This window comes from Sinocyclocheilus grahami, unplaced genomic scaffold, assembly GCF_001515645.1.
Source record: "Sinocyclocheilus grahami isolate Dianchi unplaced genomic scaffold, SAMN03320097.WGS_v1.1 scaffold661.1, whole genome shotgun sequence".
NCBI lineage: Eukaryota > Metazoa > Chordata > Actinopteri > Cypriniformes > Cyprinidae > Sinocyclocheilus > Sinocyclocheilus grahami.
In genome coordinates, this window is record NW_015505840.1 from 816,013 (window position 1) to 836,785 (window position 20,773).

General features: G+C 35.6%; 1 protein-coding gene and 1 pseudogene across 1 annotated transcript; both read left to right on the forward strand.

The window, feature by feature from the left end:
• Positions 1-12,090, forward strand: part of LOC107558815 (long-chain-fatty-acid--CoA ligase 3-like) — a 23,014-nt pseudogene extending 10,924 nt beyond the window's left edge.
• Positions 12,091-17,796: 5,706 nt separating this feature from the next.
• On the forward strand, positions 17,797-19,444 carry kcne4 (potassium voltage-gated channel, Isk-related family, member 4). The gene is made up of 2 exons (XM_016242543.1): positions 17,797-18,084; positions 18,499-19,444. The coding sequence occupies exon 2, from the start codon at positions 18,519-18,521 to the stop codon at positions 19,029-19,031; it is 513 nt and encodes a 170-aa protein (XP_016098029.1). The 5' UTR covers positions 17,797-18,084; positions 18,499-18,518; the 3' UTR covers positions 19,032-19,444.
• Positions 19,445-20,773: the final 1,329 nt, after the last annotated feature.

Below are 20,773 nucleotides of genomic sequence, written 5' to 3' on the forward strand. Positions count from 1 at the left end.
TACATTTAACGAACAGAAAATACTCCAAATGTTTTTCTAAATTTACTTTATAAAAAAACAAAATGAAATATAATCACTTTTCCATTACATACAAAACCGAACTATTTTAATAGCTGAAACAGTAGTAGGCTATAAGCTTTTTTTGGGAAAAGGGGAAAAAAGACAGGCTAAATTTGAGACCCGTGCAGGGCTTTAATCCACTTCATCCAACGCTGTTTTGTTCTCATCTGTGAGCATGCTCTTGATATATGTATTTTAGGTGTGTAAATGTATAATTGCCGTTTCATTATTTTTTTCAGTTTTATTTAAATTTGTAGTTAAAACAACTAAAAATAAATGTATTTTAAAGTTTAGAATTAGACAGCACACAGGCTTACGCTGAACACAACAAAAGGGAACCTCAAGATTGATCTAGGAAAATGTGTGCAAATGTTTAGGGCCCCAATCCTATATTTTGCCTGGGGCCCCCAATTCACTAAATCCACCCCTGCTGATAATTACCAGAATAGTATAGTATAATGTTTTCTTTTTCCTTATATTTGTGTGACACAGCCAGTTGATGAATGTGTTTTTGCAGTGAGGATGACACATACATTGGCTACCTTCCACTGGCTCACGTGTTGGAGTTGAGCGCTGAGATGGTGTGTTTGGCTAACGGCTGCAGAATCGGCTACTCTTCACCACAAACACTCGCAGACCAGGTACAACACACACAGTTTTGTTCATGTTTACTGCGTACATTCTAGAAATCGAAACACTGGCCTACACTGTATAAAAATATTTTTTGAAGTTGTAAATAAAACTGATTTTTGGAGTATGTTTTACAAGAAAATACTATTTCAGTCTTTCTGCTTCAAAATGTTGCTTGCTGTTTCTTTGTAATTATTTGTGAAATTTACTTGGAAATTCTGAATGAAAATAGTTTCTACACCAATTTTTTAGTGTAAGATGTTATTGCTCTGTAATAACAACATAATCATTTATATATATATACATATTTCAATTAAAATTGTATATATATATATATAGATATATAGAATATTAAATATTTTTTCTTTTTATTTAAATATTTTTGATAAATTATAAAATGTTATGCCACTAAACCACTAAAATTCTCTGATAAAACACTGCTACTGAAACAATTAAAATAATATGAATTTAATATAATAAATTTTAGTTACAAAAATCTTGAGTATTTTATGTTGCATACATTTATCAAATATGTAATTAGTCTATAAATATAAATTATAAATATAATAATTAATAATAAAAAATGTTAAAATAATTTCAGCCTTTTAATGATACGTATTTCTTTGTGATGGTGATGTTTAATTCAAAGTGTTACTTGCTGTTTCTTTGTAATTATTTGTGAAATTGACTAGCAATTTCTGAGTGAAAATACTTTCTACACCAATTATTTTTATGTACAACATAGTTAACACAGTGATGTCACTATCAAGCATTTAATGTCAGTGGAAAATGCTGAAACAACAGCAGTACGTAATGGAAAAATGCGCAGTGCTGTGGGAGTTTCTTTTTCTTTGCAACTGTGTTGAGACAAATTAAAATGTTTCTTTTAATCATTTTTACTTTATAGTCCACCAAGATAAAGAAGGGAAGCAAAGGAGACACTAGCGTCCTGCGGCCCACTTTAATGGCAGCAGTACCAGTAAGACTGAACCTCTCTCTGTTTCTCTCTGGGATTTTGAGGTTGAATGTCAGCGAATGTGATTGTCCAGAATGATTTACAGCTGTAAACAGAACGTGAGAAAGCCCGGTGTGGATATCCTTCTGACAGTAGTGACTCACACACTGTAGATACACAATTAATAATGTTTAATTTCTAGATTTTCTTTGCCGGAGGACACTGTAAATGCACACACACACACACACACACACACATTGTCATGGTGTGGTTGCACACGAGGGTCCCAGCGGACGGATAACGACACAGAACAGCAAACTTCCATAAACACAGCGGCTGAGAGCAGTGGGAGAACATCCGATTCATAAGGCAGCTTTGAAAAAAAATACTCAGAAAGGTCTTCTCCACCCTCCCATGTCACATGAGATGTGATGAAATGTGAAGTGGAAAAATGTCAGCAGTAACTCAATTAGAATCAGCATCCACTTCCCTTGCGTAACAATACTGTGGTGATACCAGATGATAATGCAGTGGTGCTTTGATTATGTACCATTGTGCTGAATGATTACCATATTCATGGTGCTTCAAGGTTTTTCAGAGACTTTTTTGTGGTACATTTTGTGGTTTTTCTCTCTCTGTGAGAAAAGGTAATTGCTTCTGTGCCCACGTCAAGGGGTCAAGGGGTCGTTTTTGTGATGTCATTTCCTTTCTTATGCATGTTGATTATACCTCAATGACTTTGATTTGGTGGACAAAAGTTAAAATATATTATTAATAATTTTATATATATATATATATATATATATATATATATATGTTTATTTATATAGATAGATGTATTAGATCATTTAAAAGAAATTGGACAAATGTAATAAATACATTTAATGTTGGTGACAAAACTATTGAATTTTTTTACTATTACTATTTTTATATTTTACAAAACTGTATTATATGCATTTGTAAATATAATTATCCTGTATTATATATACATACTACATATATAGATAGATTATAAATGTATCATTTAAATTTATTTTATTATATTTATTAAAATAACAACATGCTTAATTTAATTATAAATTGAAATTATGTATTTATTTACTTATAGCCACTTAGTTAATATTAATAAATATAATAAAGTATATGAATAAATATTTTATGTGTGTCTTTTTATTTAAATGTTTTAAGTATATTATAATTTAGTATAATCAATTTGACTATTTTATATTGTATATATTGATTAAATATAGTTAGTGTGTGTGTGTGCATATATATATTATATATACATACTACATATATAGATAGATTATAAATGTATCATTTAAATTTATTTTATTATATTTATTAAAATAACAACATGCTTAATTTAATTATAAATTGAAATTATGTATTTATTTACTTATAGCCACTTAGTTAATATTAATAAATATAATAAAGTATATGAATAAATATTTTATATGTGTATCTTTTTATTTAAATCTTTTAAGTATATTATAATTTAGTATAATCAATTTGACTATTTTATATTATATATATTGATTAAATATAGTTAGTGTGTGTGTGTGTGTGTGCATATATATATGTGTGTGTGTGTGTGTGTGTGTGTATATATATTTATGATGTCTGGCAACAAGAGAATTTTATTCAGAAGAGAGAATTCAGTAAACACTGTTGTCATGTAAAAAGTTTATTCAAGTCATTAATTATGTACGCATGTACATATATATGAAATGCATTTTTAATGTTTTAAAAATAAAAAGTCTGGAAACTGGAAATGTCATGTCAAAAAAATCCCAGTTAAATTTCACTGTGAAAAATTCCATCATGTCTGTGGATTTTATATGCACAAATATTTTCTCTCTGTGTGTAGGAGATAATGGATCGGATCTACAAGAATGTGATGCTAAAAGTGGAGGAAATGAGTGTTTTTCAGAGGACTCTGTTTCTGTTGGCCTACAACTATAAGATGGAGCAGCTTGCGATGGGATACAGCACCCCACTGTGTGACAGGTACATCACACACACACACAAATACTCTAATACACACTTACATCCCCAGAGTTGGAGAAGCTTCTTTGGCTAACTACAGTCTGCTCATCAAGTAGTTAAACTACAGTAAAGCTAATGTTTCGAACTTGAACACGTATTTACATTCATATAAGCCTAATATGATGAAAAACATGTAACATGCATAATTGAATCAGCGATAATCAGCAGTATTTAGCCAAATATTTATTTCACTATTCTTGGAACACGGAGTCAAATTTTTGAACTGGTTCATTGAAATATCCTAAGAACAATCTGCCAAAATCAATTAGACTTCCCAATTCCCTGTTCTACTAACGGGGCATTTGATTATTATTGAATTATTATTGAATAGCATTGCTAGTTTTAGTTACTCCTCAAGACCGGTTCTCACAGTCACCTCTTTATTCTCTCTCTCTCTTCAGGCTGGTCTTCCGGAAGGTTCGGGCGTTGTTAGGTGGACGTTTGCGGGTGTTACTGTCAGGCGGCGCACCTCTGTCTGCCGCGACCCAGCGGTTCATGAACATCTGCTTCTGCTGTCCTGTAGGTCAAGGCTATGGCCTCACGGAGACCTGCGGCGCTGGGACCATCAGCCAGCGTGAGATTCACACCCTCATTCAGCATTTCAAACACTATTATGCACATTTTCATAACCTATACAAGCGTCCTAAAATTTGGGGTCAGTAAGAAGAAATGAATGCTTTTATTCAGCAAGGATGCATTAAATTAATCAAAAGTGACTGTAAAGACATTTATAATGTTACAAAAGATTTCTGTTGAATTTTCTAGTCATCAAAGAATGTTTGAAAATGTATAACGGTTTCCACAAAATATGAAGCAGCACAACTGTTTTCAACATTGATAATAATCAGAAATGTTTCTCGAGCAGCAAATCAGCATATTAGAATGATTTCTGAAGATCATGTGACACTGAAGACTGGAGTAATGATGCTGAAAATACAGCTGCGCATCACAGAAATAAATTACATTTTACAATATTAACATAGAAAACAGTTATATAATATTATAAATATATATTTAAGTATACTGTATACTATACTTACTGAATGTACAGTTTTCTGAAACTTTGTATTGTATTATAAAAAAGTGTTTTATAGTTGTATAAATGTATATATATATACAGTATATAATAACACATGACAACTACAGATCATTAAAACAAAGATTTAATATGTACTTTAAAGTAAAACTTTAAATATGACATTATTATAAGGTGCACTTTTAAAAGTGTGTTTAATTGCATTATGAAATGTATTTATGAAAGTGTCTCTGTTTAAGTACGCTTACTGTAAGTGGCCTTTTACTTCATTATTACTATTTGCAAGTACAGTTTTTATAAAATATTCTTTCAAGATTTGAAGTACATTACAAGTGCACATTCAATACAAATAAGCACACTTCTTCACAAGAGTGCAGTCTATACACATTTTCTGCCAATTTTTTATGTTTCAACCACAACTGTTGATGGAAACAGCCCCAGATCTGTGACTGGTCCCTTTACATGTCAATCTCTTCCTGTCTAAGTAAGCAGTTCTAGGCCAGAAGCTGCAATGTGGATCAACTCTTAGGTCGTTATGTCAAAGGTTTGACTATACAAGACTAAAATAACACTGACTTGTGGCTTAATAACCTCTGAGCTCATGGTAGGTCTGGAACCCTGTGTGCTTTATAAAGTTTAGTCCGTTTCCCATTTCTTTTTTTTGTGTGTCATAATGCATTCTGTGTGTATCCAGGTGGATATCGCAGCACAGACCGGCCCTGTCCACGAGGGGAGATTCTGGTCGGTGGGCCTAACGTAACAATGGGTTACTACAAGAACAAAGAGAAGAACACTGAGGATTTCTTCGTGGATAAGAAAGGCCAGCGGTGGTTCTGCACCGGAGACATCGGAGAGTTTCATGGAGACGGCTGTCTGAAGATTATCGGTGAGAGGGATTAGATCATCGTAAAGAAGGACTTTTTGGCAGGAGTGAGCGAATGGAAGTCCCCTCTCCTTTATGATAAAACGCTTCAGTCCTGTACTTCCTGTAAATGACACATCTCACTGTCAACTTATTCCCGTAAGAACAGCGATAAGAACTCAAAGAAAGCAGGATACACTCCAAAAGGGAGAGAAAGAGAAACTTCCTGTAGCACAAACTCACATACACATCTGATGAATTATGGTTAATATTTGCATATGTGTGTGTGTGTGTGTGTTTGCATATTAGACCGCAAGAAAGACCTGGTGAAGCTTCAAGCGGGAGAATACGTGTCTCTGGGCAAAGTGGAGGCCGTCTTGAAAAACTGCGCACTTGTCGACAACATCTGTGCCTATGCCAACAGGTGCCCAAACAAAGCACAACCTGTACTGCACTAACAATAACACCCTCAACATGTGTTACAGTACTAACAATGAAAACTGACTTGAGAGGTTATTTAAATCCCTTCTATATTTCACACACAATGGCTTTAATGTTACCTAAATTCACTCTGGTGATATCTAAAGCTCTTTATTCTATATCCCAGAAGGCATTTTGGTCAGATGTCAACAGCTGCAGATATACAGCAGGGTCACCAAATCCGACAATGCAGCATTAGAGATTACTGAAATCCACTCCCCCTCTAACATCCATACTTAATTATGGTTTAATTAATAGTTAAATAATAGTTATAATTAGGATGGAAAAATGTAAACAAGTATCTCCTGTGATCTAGCGAGCGGTGATTAAATTTTAGATGAGAATCGACATGTATAAATAGAATTTTCATATAAGAATTTATCTTAAAACCTTAAATATTAATATTTTTTAAAATATGCCATTAAAAAAATCTTAAACACCATTTTTAAAATAAAAATATTTTGTTATATTTTTAAAAACGTGTATTTAAATAACTATTTTATATATTAATTTATAATAAAATCTAAGAAAAATAAATTATAATAAAACACTCAAAAACATTTTAAATATAAACATTTTAAAAATGTCAATTTAAATATTTTAAAGTAAATAAAAAATATATAATACATTTATTTCAAACGGAAAAAGAGAAAATCATTCACTGCTCTTAACTGAATTATTTTAGTAGATTTAATAAGGATCAATGTATATTTAATTAATTCAGCAAAAACTGAGTAGCGTTTTATTAGTTACATTTGATTATTCAATTTAGGTTTTATTGCTGCATTTAAATAGACCTGTACATAAAAACCTAAAGCACTGTTAATTTCATTTATCTTTCTTATATTGTATTTATTTGCATTTTTTTCTGATTTTTTTATAACAAAGATGAAATAAAATAAGAATAACTATGTCATAATTTATATCGTTACCGTGAAATAAAATACTCATGTCATGAAATAAAAATATGGTCACATCACCCACCCCTAACACAACACATTTATAGTCAACTCTGCTGAATTTTAGTCCCTCCTCTTTCTGTTTTCCAGTGAAGAGTCTTACGTGATTGGCTTTGTGGTGCCCAATCAGAAGCAGCTGCTGGCGCTGGCTGAGAGGAAGTGTGTCAGAGGTTTGTGGGAGGAGCTTTGTAACAACCCCGTCATCGAGGAGGAAGTGCTTAAAGTCATCACAGAAACGGCACTTACAGGTGAAACAGTTTTGGATTCGCATACTATCGTAGCCTACTACTCATACTATTTCTGCTGTATCTACAGGGTTTCTGGGGGTCTTAAAGCATCTTAATTCACCCTTCCACAAATTAAGGCCTTAAAAAGGTCTTAAAGTGGAGCAGAAAGTCCTAACTTTATAAAATCATGGCATTAAATCTTGCATATATTGCAGAAAATATTTAGTTTCTGGGGGTCTTAAAGCATCTTAATTCACCCTTCCACAAATTAAGGCCTTAAAAAGGTCTTGTGGAGCAGAAAGTCCTAACTTTATAAAATCATGGCATTAAATCTTGCATATATTGCAGAAAATCTTTCTCTGAATTTTTGTCTTGTTTTCCAATACAAATATCTTTACTTAAGATGCAAAATGAAGATATAAATATAAGATATAATTGTCTTGTTTTTGGAGAAACCGAAACAAAATGAAGTGAGTTTATGCTTAAAACAAGAACAAATGTAACCCGTGCTGGCAAAATGAGTCGGAATGCGCACGGGACATTTTGAGCTACACGCAAAAAAAGTGAAAATGTCCATTTTAGTCCAATTTGAGGTTTTCACAAAAATGAGTTCATTAAGCCCTCGACTAGCAACCCCAATGCTCCAAATAGTAATTAAACATCTAAAATCATCTTTATTTGTACGTTTTCTGAGAGGAGTACCTTTTCTCCACTCGCTTCTCATGCTGACTGTCATCCGAAGCGTACGCATAAAAATTTCCGACAGCACGATCCCGATACATATACATATATACGCAGAATTACAGTATTTAAGTATTCATGCAAACATAATCTGTTATGTCTTAAGTGAACGTTTGGGGAACTGTTGGGGAAAGACATCTGATGTGTAACATTAAATAAGATCCGTGCATTACAGTAGGTCTTAATATACTGAATAGGCCATCTGTCTCATTAATGTTAATCTAACAATAAAAGAGAAGAGGGCTGCATGATAAATCGAAATGAAATCGAGATCGCGATTTAACAGAAGCTGCGATTGTCATGCGTATCTTTCAGTGAAGCACGGTTCTGTGATCAGCAGTAAATCTCCATCCGAAGGCCAGAGGGCGCTCTCGCGCTTAAACTCCAAATACACCTCGCAGAAGGTATTTTCACATGCTTTCAGATGGAGCAGCATTTACTCCACAGAGCCGTAGTTCATTGAGAAGCTATGCAAACAGCTGTCATTATCGCGAACGATTTCAGAATCGATTTTTTTTTTGCGTAACTTGTCAGTGAACTACGGCTATGTGTAGTAAATTCTGCTCCATCTGAAAACACGTGATAATGATTTCCTGCTGATTACAGAACCGGCATTACTATCAAAATGCGCATGACAATCGCATTCGATTAATCGTGCAGCCCTAGAGGGAATCACTCACTGCTCTTGATCAAATTGCTTTTGTAGTTTTAATAATCCATTTATTTGTAATGAATAAATTGATTATCACACTAAAGGGATTTTTACATTTGATTGTTTGTTTTTCTTACTTGAATGCTTTAGGTTAGATGTAAAATTAAAAAGGTAATGCACTATTTGTTTTTTGTTTTCTTATATTTTTTCTACTGTTTTTTTTTTGCATCTGTTCTTATTTATAATAACAAATATAAAATAAAAAAATAGCTATATTGTGACTAATACAGTATTTATTATTAAGAAAAGAACTATAGGAAAAGATGCAACGTTGCAGGTGATTTTGCTTTGGAACCTTAACTCGATTTTTCTCAAAACTGACTTTGCTGACTCGATCAACTTCAAACGGGTGTAGCTCAGTCATTTTTCATCCGATTCCAACAAATCATACATCATTTTGAAGGTCTATCAGAAAGGAAATCAAAATAATTCATTTTTGAAAAATTGCTTATTGTGACTCATTTTTCCAGCACAGTTCACAAATATCTGTCAGTGGGATAAGAAAACTTGTTTTCCTTTTGAATTTAAATTTTTAATAACCTCACTTTATTTTGATCCGCTTCTCAGTAATTCAAGTCTTAAGCTAATTACTTATTTCAATTTTATTTTATTTTTTGTCAAATTAATTAAAAATAATGAAGATCTGTTGGAAGTTGTGTTTAAACTTTGAAGTGTTGCAAATACAACTAATTTCTGCTCCCTAGACATTTACATTTAGAGAACTTATTGACATACCATATTCCCTTATTTCTTCAATTTTCTTTACTTTGTCTTAAAATGTTTTAATTTACATTCATAAAACCTGCAGAAACTATGTACAGTACCCCATATGCAAGTTTCTCTATTAAATGTACCAATAAATTCATATTGGCCACAATATTATCATTTAAGCTTGAAATGTTACTTGTATTCCTATGGAAGAAAGTATATATCATGCACATTTGTTGTGCTTCCTGTTTTACCACTCTTTAGTTTAGCTGATTCATTTCCTGTTCCTGTGTATTTAACAGCCCAGTTAGAAAGATTTGAGATCCCACGGAAGATCCGCCTGAGCGTTGAGCCCTGGACCCCAGAGACTGGCCTGGTTACAGATGCTTTTAAACTCAAACGAAAGGAGCTCAAAACTCTCTACCAGAACGACATTGAGAGGATGTACGGTGCCAAATAGAGCCAATCAGAGCCAAACCACTACTCATTCCAGACAAAACCACAGGACAGGCAAGAAAAAGTAACTTATCTCACCATAGCAACCTCCAATCAAGATTTCCAATGGACGTTACAGACGTGAACATAATCGTTTGGAAATCTTTTCATACAGTGTGATGACCAACACTCACAACCAGCAATACTTAAAGGTGCCAAAAGTGATGTTAGCCTTGCTAACTTCTTCCAGACTTAGCTGCTAAATTAGGGATCCCTCCATCGCTTCCAAATACATGCATGCTCCCCAAAACCTCGCCATGTCAGCAAATCAGAAGTGAAATAACTGACAAGCAAAAAGGTTCAGTGCTGTAAATAGATAGTTACATGCACCCAAATAATCCAATAATAATGGCTCAATCAGACTGAAAAGCCTTCATGTAAACACCTCAATTGAGCCAGCAGAGCTTGATCCAAATAGCCTTTCAATCTGATTGAAACCTGAAAAAATTAAGATGCAGAGAAGTGTTTTACGTCATACACACATGTTTATTTTCATCTCGCGTTTAATGAACTGGTCAGTGGAGAATGAATAAGTACAAAATATTTGCTAAAAAAAAAGTTTAGATATGTCATCAAACCAAAAACTGCAATTAAGCTCGCAGTAGCTCAGGATAAATTGCTGGATTGGATTTCAAACCAGTTGACGAAAATGAATGCATGTAAACATACCCAATATGTGATTTCTCAGGACATTTTATGCATGTTATTACCCAAAAAAACCTTTGTCATGGCTTGAAATACTTCCCATGATGCTTTGGATCTCCAAAATGTTGCTGGACAAACCAAATCAAAGATTCACAGATTCCAGAAGCCAGTTTCACAGTTTCACAGTCTCGCTCTGTGTCACTCTGAACTGTCCCAGTTCTTGTTCTGCCCCATACACAAACAATGCTTCATGGGATATGTTTTTCTAAGCTCACATTCTCATTGAAACTTTTAGTTTCAAACAAATACAACTTGTAATGAAACTCTTCCAACATCAGTTTACAAAAGCAAATTTCTGTCCAAACACACCAGGAATCTTAAAGCCATTATTTGCTCTCTTTTTTTTCCAATCTTTCCATAACCTTCTTCATTTAATAATGTCAGGAGACCAATGAAAAAATCAAGAGACATCAAATCTCTTTACTTATTACTATATCTTAAATTATTGTTGCAATAATTAGCTTTATTTAATGTAAGAATGTGCTCATTGGACAGTATGAAATCCCTAGAGCATTTCTACTCATTGGATGATTCTGATTGATGTTCTAGGACTGGAATGTTCCTATTGGGTGACATTATATCCTGCTGGACAGGATAATAGATCTAGTATAAGTATACGAATACAAACCATTCAACCAGGTTCTTTAAACATTTTGAACTGAATTGATTCATTTCAGGCAGACTATTTGTCTATAAAGACACACTGACGTGTGCTTAAATTGTTTCAGAGAGAAATTGAAGAAGACTTGATGCAAATGGAGTTGATAAATTCTTATCTGGCATTTTGGAGCTTGTTTAAGATAAAAGTTTGGCTGGTTAGCTTAACTAATCTGACCATGATTTTGGTCAAAGTGGGCAAAATTTAGTTTCTCCATTGATGTCCATTCAAAATCAGCTGTGTATTCTGAAATAAACTGAATATATAAATTGCAAAAAAAGTGATTGTATTGGATGTTCTACGTTTTTTGGCAGGCTGTTAACAAGGGGGGAAATACCTATTTTTCTCTCTCTCTGCTGCAGGGAGTTCTAATATAGCGATCAGTCACGTGACCTTTACGGCTCAGCTGATTGGCTCAAAATTGTTGCTTAAGAACTAAGTGTGCATGAAGCAAAAATAAAGTTGAACAGAGATGGAGTTGAATTAGACTTATAATAAAAGGTTTTATAATTCATAGCTGATAAAAGGCTCCCCAGCTCTTTTTTTCCATTCTCTGCTTGTTAAATGTACTCACTGTGATCCCTGTCATAAAGTCTGTTCTCATTGTTTATTTCTCTCATGCTCTCTCTCCTCTCAACATTATTACTTTGTCCTTTTGGGCCTACGCTGTTTGGTGTCCCTGATAATAGCCTGTTTTGAACTAAAATGAAATCAGACATTGCAATATCAGGCCATAAGTTATTCATTTATTTTGCCATTTGCCTTGAAATTGATCCTGTGAAGTTGAGATAATGGAATAAAGGACTTTCCTGTGCAAAACTTATTATGGTTTGTGAGTAATTCCTACTGTGAAGCACGTGTCCAATCCAGTATATATCATGTCTTATGAATAAACTTAATTTTGAAAGATCACTATTAAGTGAACATAGAGCGAATTGTTAATACCTTTGTGCTTTGAGTGGATGTTGCCAATTGTTTGTCAAAATGTTTCAAACAAATCATGTTTACTGGTGTATATTGTTTTAACTGTAATCAATTTCCATTTTCCATTCTATTGGTCTTTTGTGAGATCCCTTAAACAAACAAAAGCCAGTTTCCTAAAGGACGTCATTTTGTTTGGCGAACAGCAGCACAAACATCAGTAGGTTTGAGCAATGGATTTGAAGAATTATGTGATGTTTTGTGGTATCAGTTTGTTTGTGTCACTCTAAAACATTGAAAATGAACTTCAGGTTAAAATGGGTTAAAGTTTTAAAGAATTACCTCAATCCTTCACTGAGCAATGACTAACTTTAGCTCCATTGTGTAAATAATAATGAATAAAGTTGAAGTGTCTGATCTTGACCAGAGCATATGTCTGAAAGTCTGCTATACCCTTTTATAGAAATACTTCCATAACAGAGCTGCAGAGTACGAAAGTCCCTATAGTGATTGTAAAAAGTCCATGTAACTGAAGGAATTAAGTGTTATAATGCTGATGGTTTCCTCCGATTCGCTCCATAATGCTGTTTTGTCTGTAGAGTGGTCTCAGACATGGAACTGTTCCAGAGCTGCTGATTTGATCAGATTTTCATGCGCTTTGCGTCAGTTCTGTTACTCGACCCTAATTGACAGGTGTGGTTAGGCATTGGTTTGTACATTCTGTCTCCAGTTTTCTGCAGCTATGCCACACCTACCCATCATGCATTACTGCCAGAGAGATGAGGTTGGCAACTTGGCATTGATTCTAACATGCTTTCACTGCTGACGTAAACCAGACCATGAGACCCTTGAAAACTACGTCAGTGTGGTTGTAAAGTACAGCTTAACCTTGCTTATTCACATGCACAGAATGGCATTAATCCCACTATGCATTTGATTAATACTGTTAGCTTGAATTTGAAATGTTTCCAGATTATATATATAGTTTTTTAAATGCTTCACAAATAATTTACCTCATGTTTTTTGTTGTTGTTGCAAATTGATTATTACTCACATAAAGCTATCACCTTAATTTGCAATGCTAAAGTAAGCTATTTTCTTTGAATGTGCAAGACTTCCGATTACCTGCTATAGTTAAAATTACTATAAAAATAAAAAAAATGCATGATAATGAATGAAAATAATATAGTAACAAACACCAATATCAAACAGCATAACGTCCTTTTTGTGCAGGTAAAATAACGAAGCAAATGAGACCGGAAGTCTCGCAAATTAAATTTACAAATGTCCGTGTCTGACATTACGTTAAAAATAAAGTCGATAGTGTCATATGAACTACTTTAAATATACTAGACAGCTATTGAATAAAATCATGTTCAGGTTTTGGAACAACATGAGGTGAGTAAATTAAAGACTTTCGTTTTCGGGTGAGCCATTCCTTTAAGAGAGCGTTGATTTATTTCTGCATAATTCATGGCAGCCATTCATCCGGTTTTTCTTAAAGGCAAGCAGTCCTGCTGAATAAGAGGCTTCTCCTAAAGCAATCCTGTCAGGTTATGTTTTGATAGATGAGAACATTTGGCTGCACTCAGGGGCGGTTCTAGGGGGTGGCCAGTGCCCCCCTGTCAACAAGCTTGGCCCCCCTAAATTTGGAATCATATCACACCAAACAATTTTGGGTGAAATGCGCAGTTTGTCCTGTAAACTATATATATAAAAAGAAAAACATCACCAGCTGCTAAATTCAAATCTGCGTTCGCCGGCTGGCACAGAGCCAGAGACACGGGTTTTTAAAGCACTGCGCATTAGGCATGGGCCGGTATAAGATTTTGACGATATGATATCCTTAAGCAAAAATATCACGGTATTGTCGTTACAGCTCTAAAATGTTATTTTTAAATGACTGGGTAAAAAAAACAAAAAACTTTTTTCCGCTGAACACAATATATTTTGTTTTTGAGCAACATACAGAATATTAGGAACAGTAGAATTTGTTTATTTTTCTTTGATTTGTTTCCTAAAAGAAGAAAAATAAAGACTGACATCTTTATTTAACCTAAATCTGTAATTGCAGTTATTTCATTTGTTATATAATTCATATATATATAATTTATATAATTTCATATCATTTAGTTATATAATTTCATATACATAATTTGATTTAATAATAACCCAATTTGAAGCAAAAACAGAATGTTCTGACTAGCTTTGTGAAATTATACTACATGCCTGAATGAAACAAACAGCAGAAGCTCTGAATGAGATGCAGATTCACTCTCTGACAGCAGGAGGCGCTTCTGGAACAGCAGATACACCATTTCCTTGGTTACCGCTTTAAACAAAGCAGCTGCACTGAAACACTGCTTTAATATAAACTATACAGAGATGAGATTAAAAGAAAATACCACGTAAACTTTTCTGAAGACAGTCAGTTCCCCTCAGAAACACATTCATATAAACCCCCAAATCAATATTGAGGATTTTCTTCCAATAGTTCGTGCATCATGAACAGTGAGTGATCTGCCTGCTACAGTATTTTTCTCTGTGCGTCCGTCTTCAGCATCTCTGGCCTGTGTTAACAGGCGTTTACAGACTTCATATTTTCACATAAATTACGATTTTGGAAAACAATTGCATTGCAACGCAGTTTGTGCAAGTCAAGAACAGAGATGAGTTGCTTGCAATAAGACAAAAAACGGACGGTTGCCGATCGCGTAAATTCCAGGGGACGCTTCGGCCACCCTACACACACGTGACTGACCGCTCGCTCGCACCAACAGGAGGAGGGTCGTGTTACTCTACACTGCACTCAACCTGAGGGATTCCTACACTTTAAGTCTTTGAGGAGACATGAAAAACAACGCATACTGCAGGAACGGTATAACGGAAAATATTAGCGTTTTAAAGGGGTCATATGATGCTATTTTAAAGATAATTATTTGGTGTAACAGAATATGTTGACATGCTTTAATGTTCAAAAAACACATTATTTTTCAAATACTGTACATTATTGTAGGTCCTCTATGCCCCGCCTGTCTCAAACAAAAGCCCCCTCCTTTGACAAGCGCAGTCTGCTCTGATTGGCCAGCTGACCCAGTGCATTGTGATTGGCCGAACACCACAAGCACGCGTCGGAAATGTAGCGCCCCTTACCATAATCGCGAGCTTCAGCTTTCAAAGTAAATATCAAGACAGTTAATAATGTTGTTAGTTTTACCATCAGTTCAAGCCCGAAAGGGCAACAGAGTCGCGTGACAGACACAGTGATGATGCAGTACACAAGCCGCGGTTAAGACAGCTGACGTGCTATGATTTCTGACAGACAGATCACTCTCCTGTAATGTGACCCTGTTCCCCTCACACACACACACACACACATACACTCACTCACACACACACACACACACAATGTTGAAATTTTCAAATCACGGTATACCTTGAAACCGGTAATCGGCCCAAGCCTACTGCCCATTATAACCAATCCCATACGATTCTGTTGAGCTTATGAATGCAAGGACCAATCAGAGGCGTTCAGATGAGTCACGGCTGAAACATGCTGTTTCGTCACCGCGCACACTGGCTGACTGAATTCTCTGGCTAATTCTCTCATCAGAAACAACAAAGTGAAGATACATGAATGTAAGATATTAATTTAGATTATTATGGGAGTTTTTGAGAGTGCTTGAACTCGCTGGACTGAAGTGAAAATGTTCTTTGATAATGTAAAGTTTCTTTCCGCTCTTTTTGTACAATGAAAGTGTTACAGGCTAATTAGTAACTTAAAATGTTTTTATTAAATTCCCATTAAATACAAAGTCAGTCGTATTAAACATATTTTATGGTATGACACCCATATCTGGTACTTAAAGCAGTACTATGTAACTTTTTCTGTGTTCAAAATTTGCAAAATGTATATAATGAGCGAGTACATCATGAATTCATCTTCCAAACCGCGTTTTTGTCTTATTCCGAATCACTACGTTACACTTATAATAAGTACTTATATTTGGACTATTGTAGCCTGGTCGGGTCGTCACCGCTGCGGAGTAACACATACCTGCGTGAATCGCCAGAGACATAAACTTAGAGAAGTAGCTCCGGTTGGAATGTTCTTCCGCGGGATGTGTGCAGTTCTGTTTATTAACCGCTAGAGCGCCAAAAGTTACATAGTGCTGCTTGAAAGAGGTCATAGGATGCTACATGCACTTTTACAAGTTGTTTGAACTGAAATGTGTGTTGGCAGTGTGTGTACACAACCACCCTATAATGATAAAAATCTGATTAAATGTTTTCCCCTTTCTCAAATCGAGCCTATCTCAGATGCCTGTCTGTGTGACGTCACACAGAGCGGGGTCAGCAGAGCTCATTACCATTTAAAGGAAAATGCTACAAAAACGGCTTGATCTGAAAAGAGCTGTTTTTGACAGGGTACAAAATTTGGTTTTTTTACACTACCATTGAGAAATTTTAACCAAACTATGTTACAGACTTTTTATTAAGACCCTAAAGAATCATATCAACTTGTGGAAAATGGGCATCCTATGACCCCTTTAAGTAAAAAGACGGATTTTTATGCAGTTAAAAGATTAGGCTTACACTATTAGGCTACTTTGCCCATCGCCCATTATAGATCAACTAACATAATCTATAAAGGTGCAAAATGCATTTACTTACACATATTTGAGAATCGAGATATTTTATGATATATTTTGGGAATATTTTGAATAAAAATAAAAAAATTAATAAAACCTGCTGAAAAAAACAATAGACACCATTACAACATTTGCAATGGTTTTACTGGTTATAATGGGACTTGTATTGGTTTTACTGGAAACTGTAATGGACCCTGTTGGTCTCTACTGGTAATTGGTTGCCTTCTATGTGTGGCTTGTTAAAACCAATAAATCCTAATGGAATATGTCCCAAAACACACTAAAGAAACCCATTTTTTTTATGATTTTAATGGTTAAAAGTTGATGGTTTGTAATGTTTGCAATGGTTATTTGTAGTGGAAACCATTACAATTTTCTTTGATGGTTTTATTGTTTTTTTTCAGTAGGGACATAAGCCTATATCAGTTATACAGTTGCTACAAGTTTAATTGCAACATATAATTATTGCTGTTAATAGTGTTCATTCATCGTCTGTTTGATTATGTCATTAACTGAATTTGACTGTACATTTCTGCCATATGTACATCAATTTGACACAGTCACCACTGACAAGCTACTACTAAATATACTGTAGAAACTTAATTTTCTGTAAAGCTGCTTTGCAACGATTTGTATCATGAAAAGCGCTATACAAATAAACTTGAATTGAATTATACAGTGGTATTGTGGCTGCTCTGTGTCACACGACAATCCCCCTCACTTGTGCCCCCTCAAAAATAATGAGTGCATGATGCCAATGACACAATACAAAATAATTTGTCAAATAAATGAAACATTCGTTTTAGTTGAAATTGTTATAGATTACTTCTAGAGATTGCAGTGGGGCATGACATTATGAAAAATGACTGAATGAATAATACTTAAAGTAGGTTAAGATGAATTTTAAAATTGTGTTTCCCTAAAAGCACAAGTGGCCCCCGTCTGGCCCCCCCAGTTACTTTGGTCTAGAACCGCCCCTGGCAGCACTGCGCACTTGGACTCCATTAAACGTCAAAAGAATGTGAGCTCAAGCGTCTCTGGCCGGGACTCAAATCCTGTGAGGAAGGACGTGAGGATCTCGACTCCCTCAGCCTCTGTCACAGATCCTCCTGGCGCGTGGCCACGCATGGGGTCCGCTATTTAAACCGGACTCAGCTGACAACCCCGTTACACGCCAGAGAGTCTCGAAGAAAAGCGAGAAACGGGCCGACGCGCTCCAGGGTGAAACATCCCGGTGAGTAACAACAGCTTTAATGGAAAGTTGCCATAAAACAACTATTGTAAACAAATATTTAAAGCTTAAAATATGTACTTGCAAACATAAATAAGTCTTTTTAAATAATGTCTAAATATTGGAGTGAAGTCGGCTATTAATGTTAATAAAGTTATTACAGTGATTTTTTTTCTTTGATGTCAGTTTAAATTGTTAACATACTTTACTTTTTAATTTATTTTTTTACAGATTTTTATTTATTCCTCTCATTATTATTATGCCTATTATTTTCTATATTTTTATGATTATGCCTATCTATATTTTTACAGACTTTTATTATTCTTAAATCTCATTATTATCATCATAATTGCTGCTAATACTACTATATCATTTAAAGGACTACGTTTTTAGCTAACGTCCTCTGTTGTTTTACAGACAACTCTGTTTCTGTCGCAATGGAGTTGGCGCGCAACGCCTCCGCGCTTTCGTCGCAGCAGACCAACCGAGTCGCCTTGCCCGGTGGAAGCGACAGTAACGCGTATTTGTACATCCTCATCGTCGTGTCTTTCTACGGAGTCTTCCTCATTGGCATCATGCTCGGTTACCTGCGCACCAAACGGCGCGAGAAGAGGCGCACGAACGCGTTCACGCGGCTTCTGCACGAGGAGGAGCAGCGCGAGTGGGGCGCGAGCCAGAAGAAGCATAGTTTCAGCCTCCCCGCGTTTCCCGCCCTGCGCTCCACGCCGGTGCCGTTCATGCTGACCACCGGCCGTGCGCTGGAAGGCGGGAGGGTCCTCGCGCCTCTGGCGTGCGCGCTGTGCTCGGTGGAGCAGAGCAGCGTGAGCTCCCTCAGCTCCGTCGTGGATGTGCGCTTCGCCATCGAAGAGGAGTCGGACAGCGGCGGACACGAGGACCCACCGGAGCACAACAGTGACGGACCATCCGGGGAAAACCTCAAAGCGCTCTGAGGTTCCCGCTGCAAACCGTTACCATGGCAACCATAGTTCCCGCCGAAACGCAGTAATTACAGTTAATGGTACTACAAATAAAACTGTTTTAAGTTGGTACAAGCCACCAATAAAAAAAAAACAATTAAAGAACGTTTCTTGTACTGTTTTAAGAAATTCCTGTGTTAATTTATTGAGGTTTTACGGTTGTAAATAACTGTAGTAACTTGGCGGGAACTGTGGTTAACGTTATGAAAGTTCTCTAAAGTGCCTTGATGGAAAGTATGAACTCTTACGGTGCGTTCAAGTCATGTCGGATAGATCGTATTTACGAGTTGAACACACATGAACGCTACCACAAAGTCGTCATTACGAGTGGGAAACTCTAAATTTTATTTAAGCCCCGAGTTTCCGAGTTGGGGGCGTGTCACTGAGAAACATGGCGGAATCGATGGATGCAACGTCTGTAGCTGACGGTAAATTTTTGTTTACATTGATAGTTAAGTTGTCTTATAAACTTATATTGGTCATGTTCTTGTTACGCAGCTGAAATCCAAGTAAAATTATTTAAACCGCCATCTTGTGCCGACTAAACTGACTTGAACGCACCTGACGTCGTAATTACGATTTGTCAACTCATAAGTACGAACGTCCCAGGAGGACTTGAACGCAGCATTACGCCAGTAACAGATTTTTACACAAGCACATAACTTGCGATATAAATCGGATTTGACACATCTTGGAAAACAACGATGCGCAAAATTCAACTTGTGTTGCTAGAAGTGTATTTCCTCGCATACCTGTGTGAAGTATGTTTCAGGCCTTAAACGCGGTGTAAACACCGCGATAAACCTGGAAGTCACTTGAAAAAAATAAACATTTAAAAAAAATCATTTTACTCAATAAAGGCCTATATCGCCATTCACACAGATGTGTAAAATGGTTTACAAAATGTAAAATTAGTATGTAAAATGATCTGTATATTTTGTTCTACAGGCATGGATATGTCTGTTTAAAGTTGACCTTATTTCATGTGTAAACTAAATAAAATGTTCCTTCAGAATGTGAAGGTTTTGTGGCTGTTTATGTTTGCACTTACCGATATTGCCACTTGGGGAAGTCAAAGACCACCGGGGCTTCTCCAGGGAATGCTTCTCATAGATTAGGGTTTTTGAAGCTTTATAGACCTAGCCTAGGAACCTAAAATGGTAACACTTTAATTAAAGGTTTCCAAGAAAATTATTTTAGCTATATTCTCCACTTGGCCCGATGGACTGAAACTCAGTTCTTATAGATTCAATTAGACATTCTGAACCCCTTTGCAGATGAGAAAAGATTGTGTGAGGCCATTTTGAGGCCATTGTAGAGATGAAGATCTTTCAAGCGTCCACTCCTGAAACATTTTTCATTCTACTATTCCCCTTGAGAATAGGCTAGATGTTCATTCAGGGACAAAGGGGGTTTTCAGTATTTCATGATTTTGTGCTTCTGCACAGATCTGGATGATTATAATTATAACCAGAATCCTTCATAATCGTCATCCTCGCAGTCTTTGTTGTCCTAATGAAATGACATCTCATGCACAAGTGTCAGTGACCCGTCTTCCGCCCCCGGGAGTGCAGTGGAAAGTTCTCGCATGTTCCGTCTGAGTGGCTCTTTTCCAATAAAAATGTCCTCAGTTTATCTAATGTGAGTTGGACGCAGTATTAGGAAAGTTTTTGAAGTAAAATATTCCGTTTTTGACACCGATGTCACCTCAAATG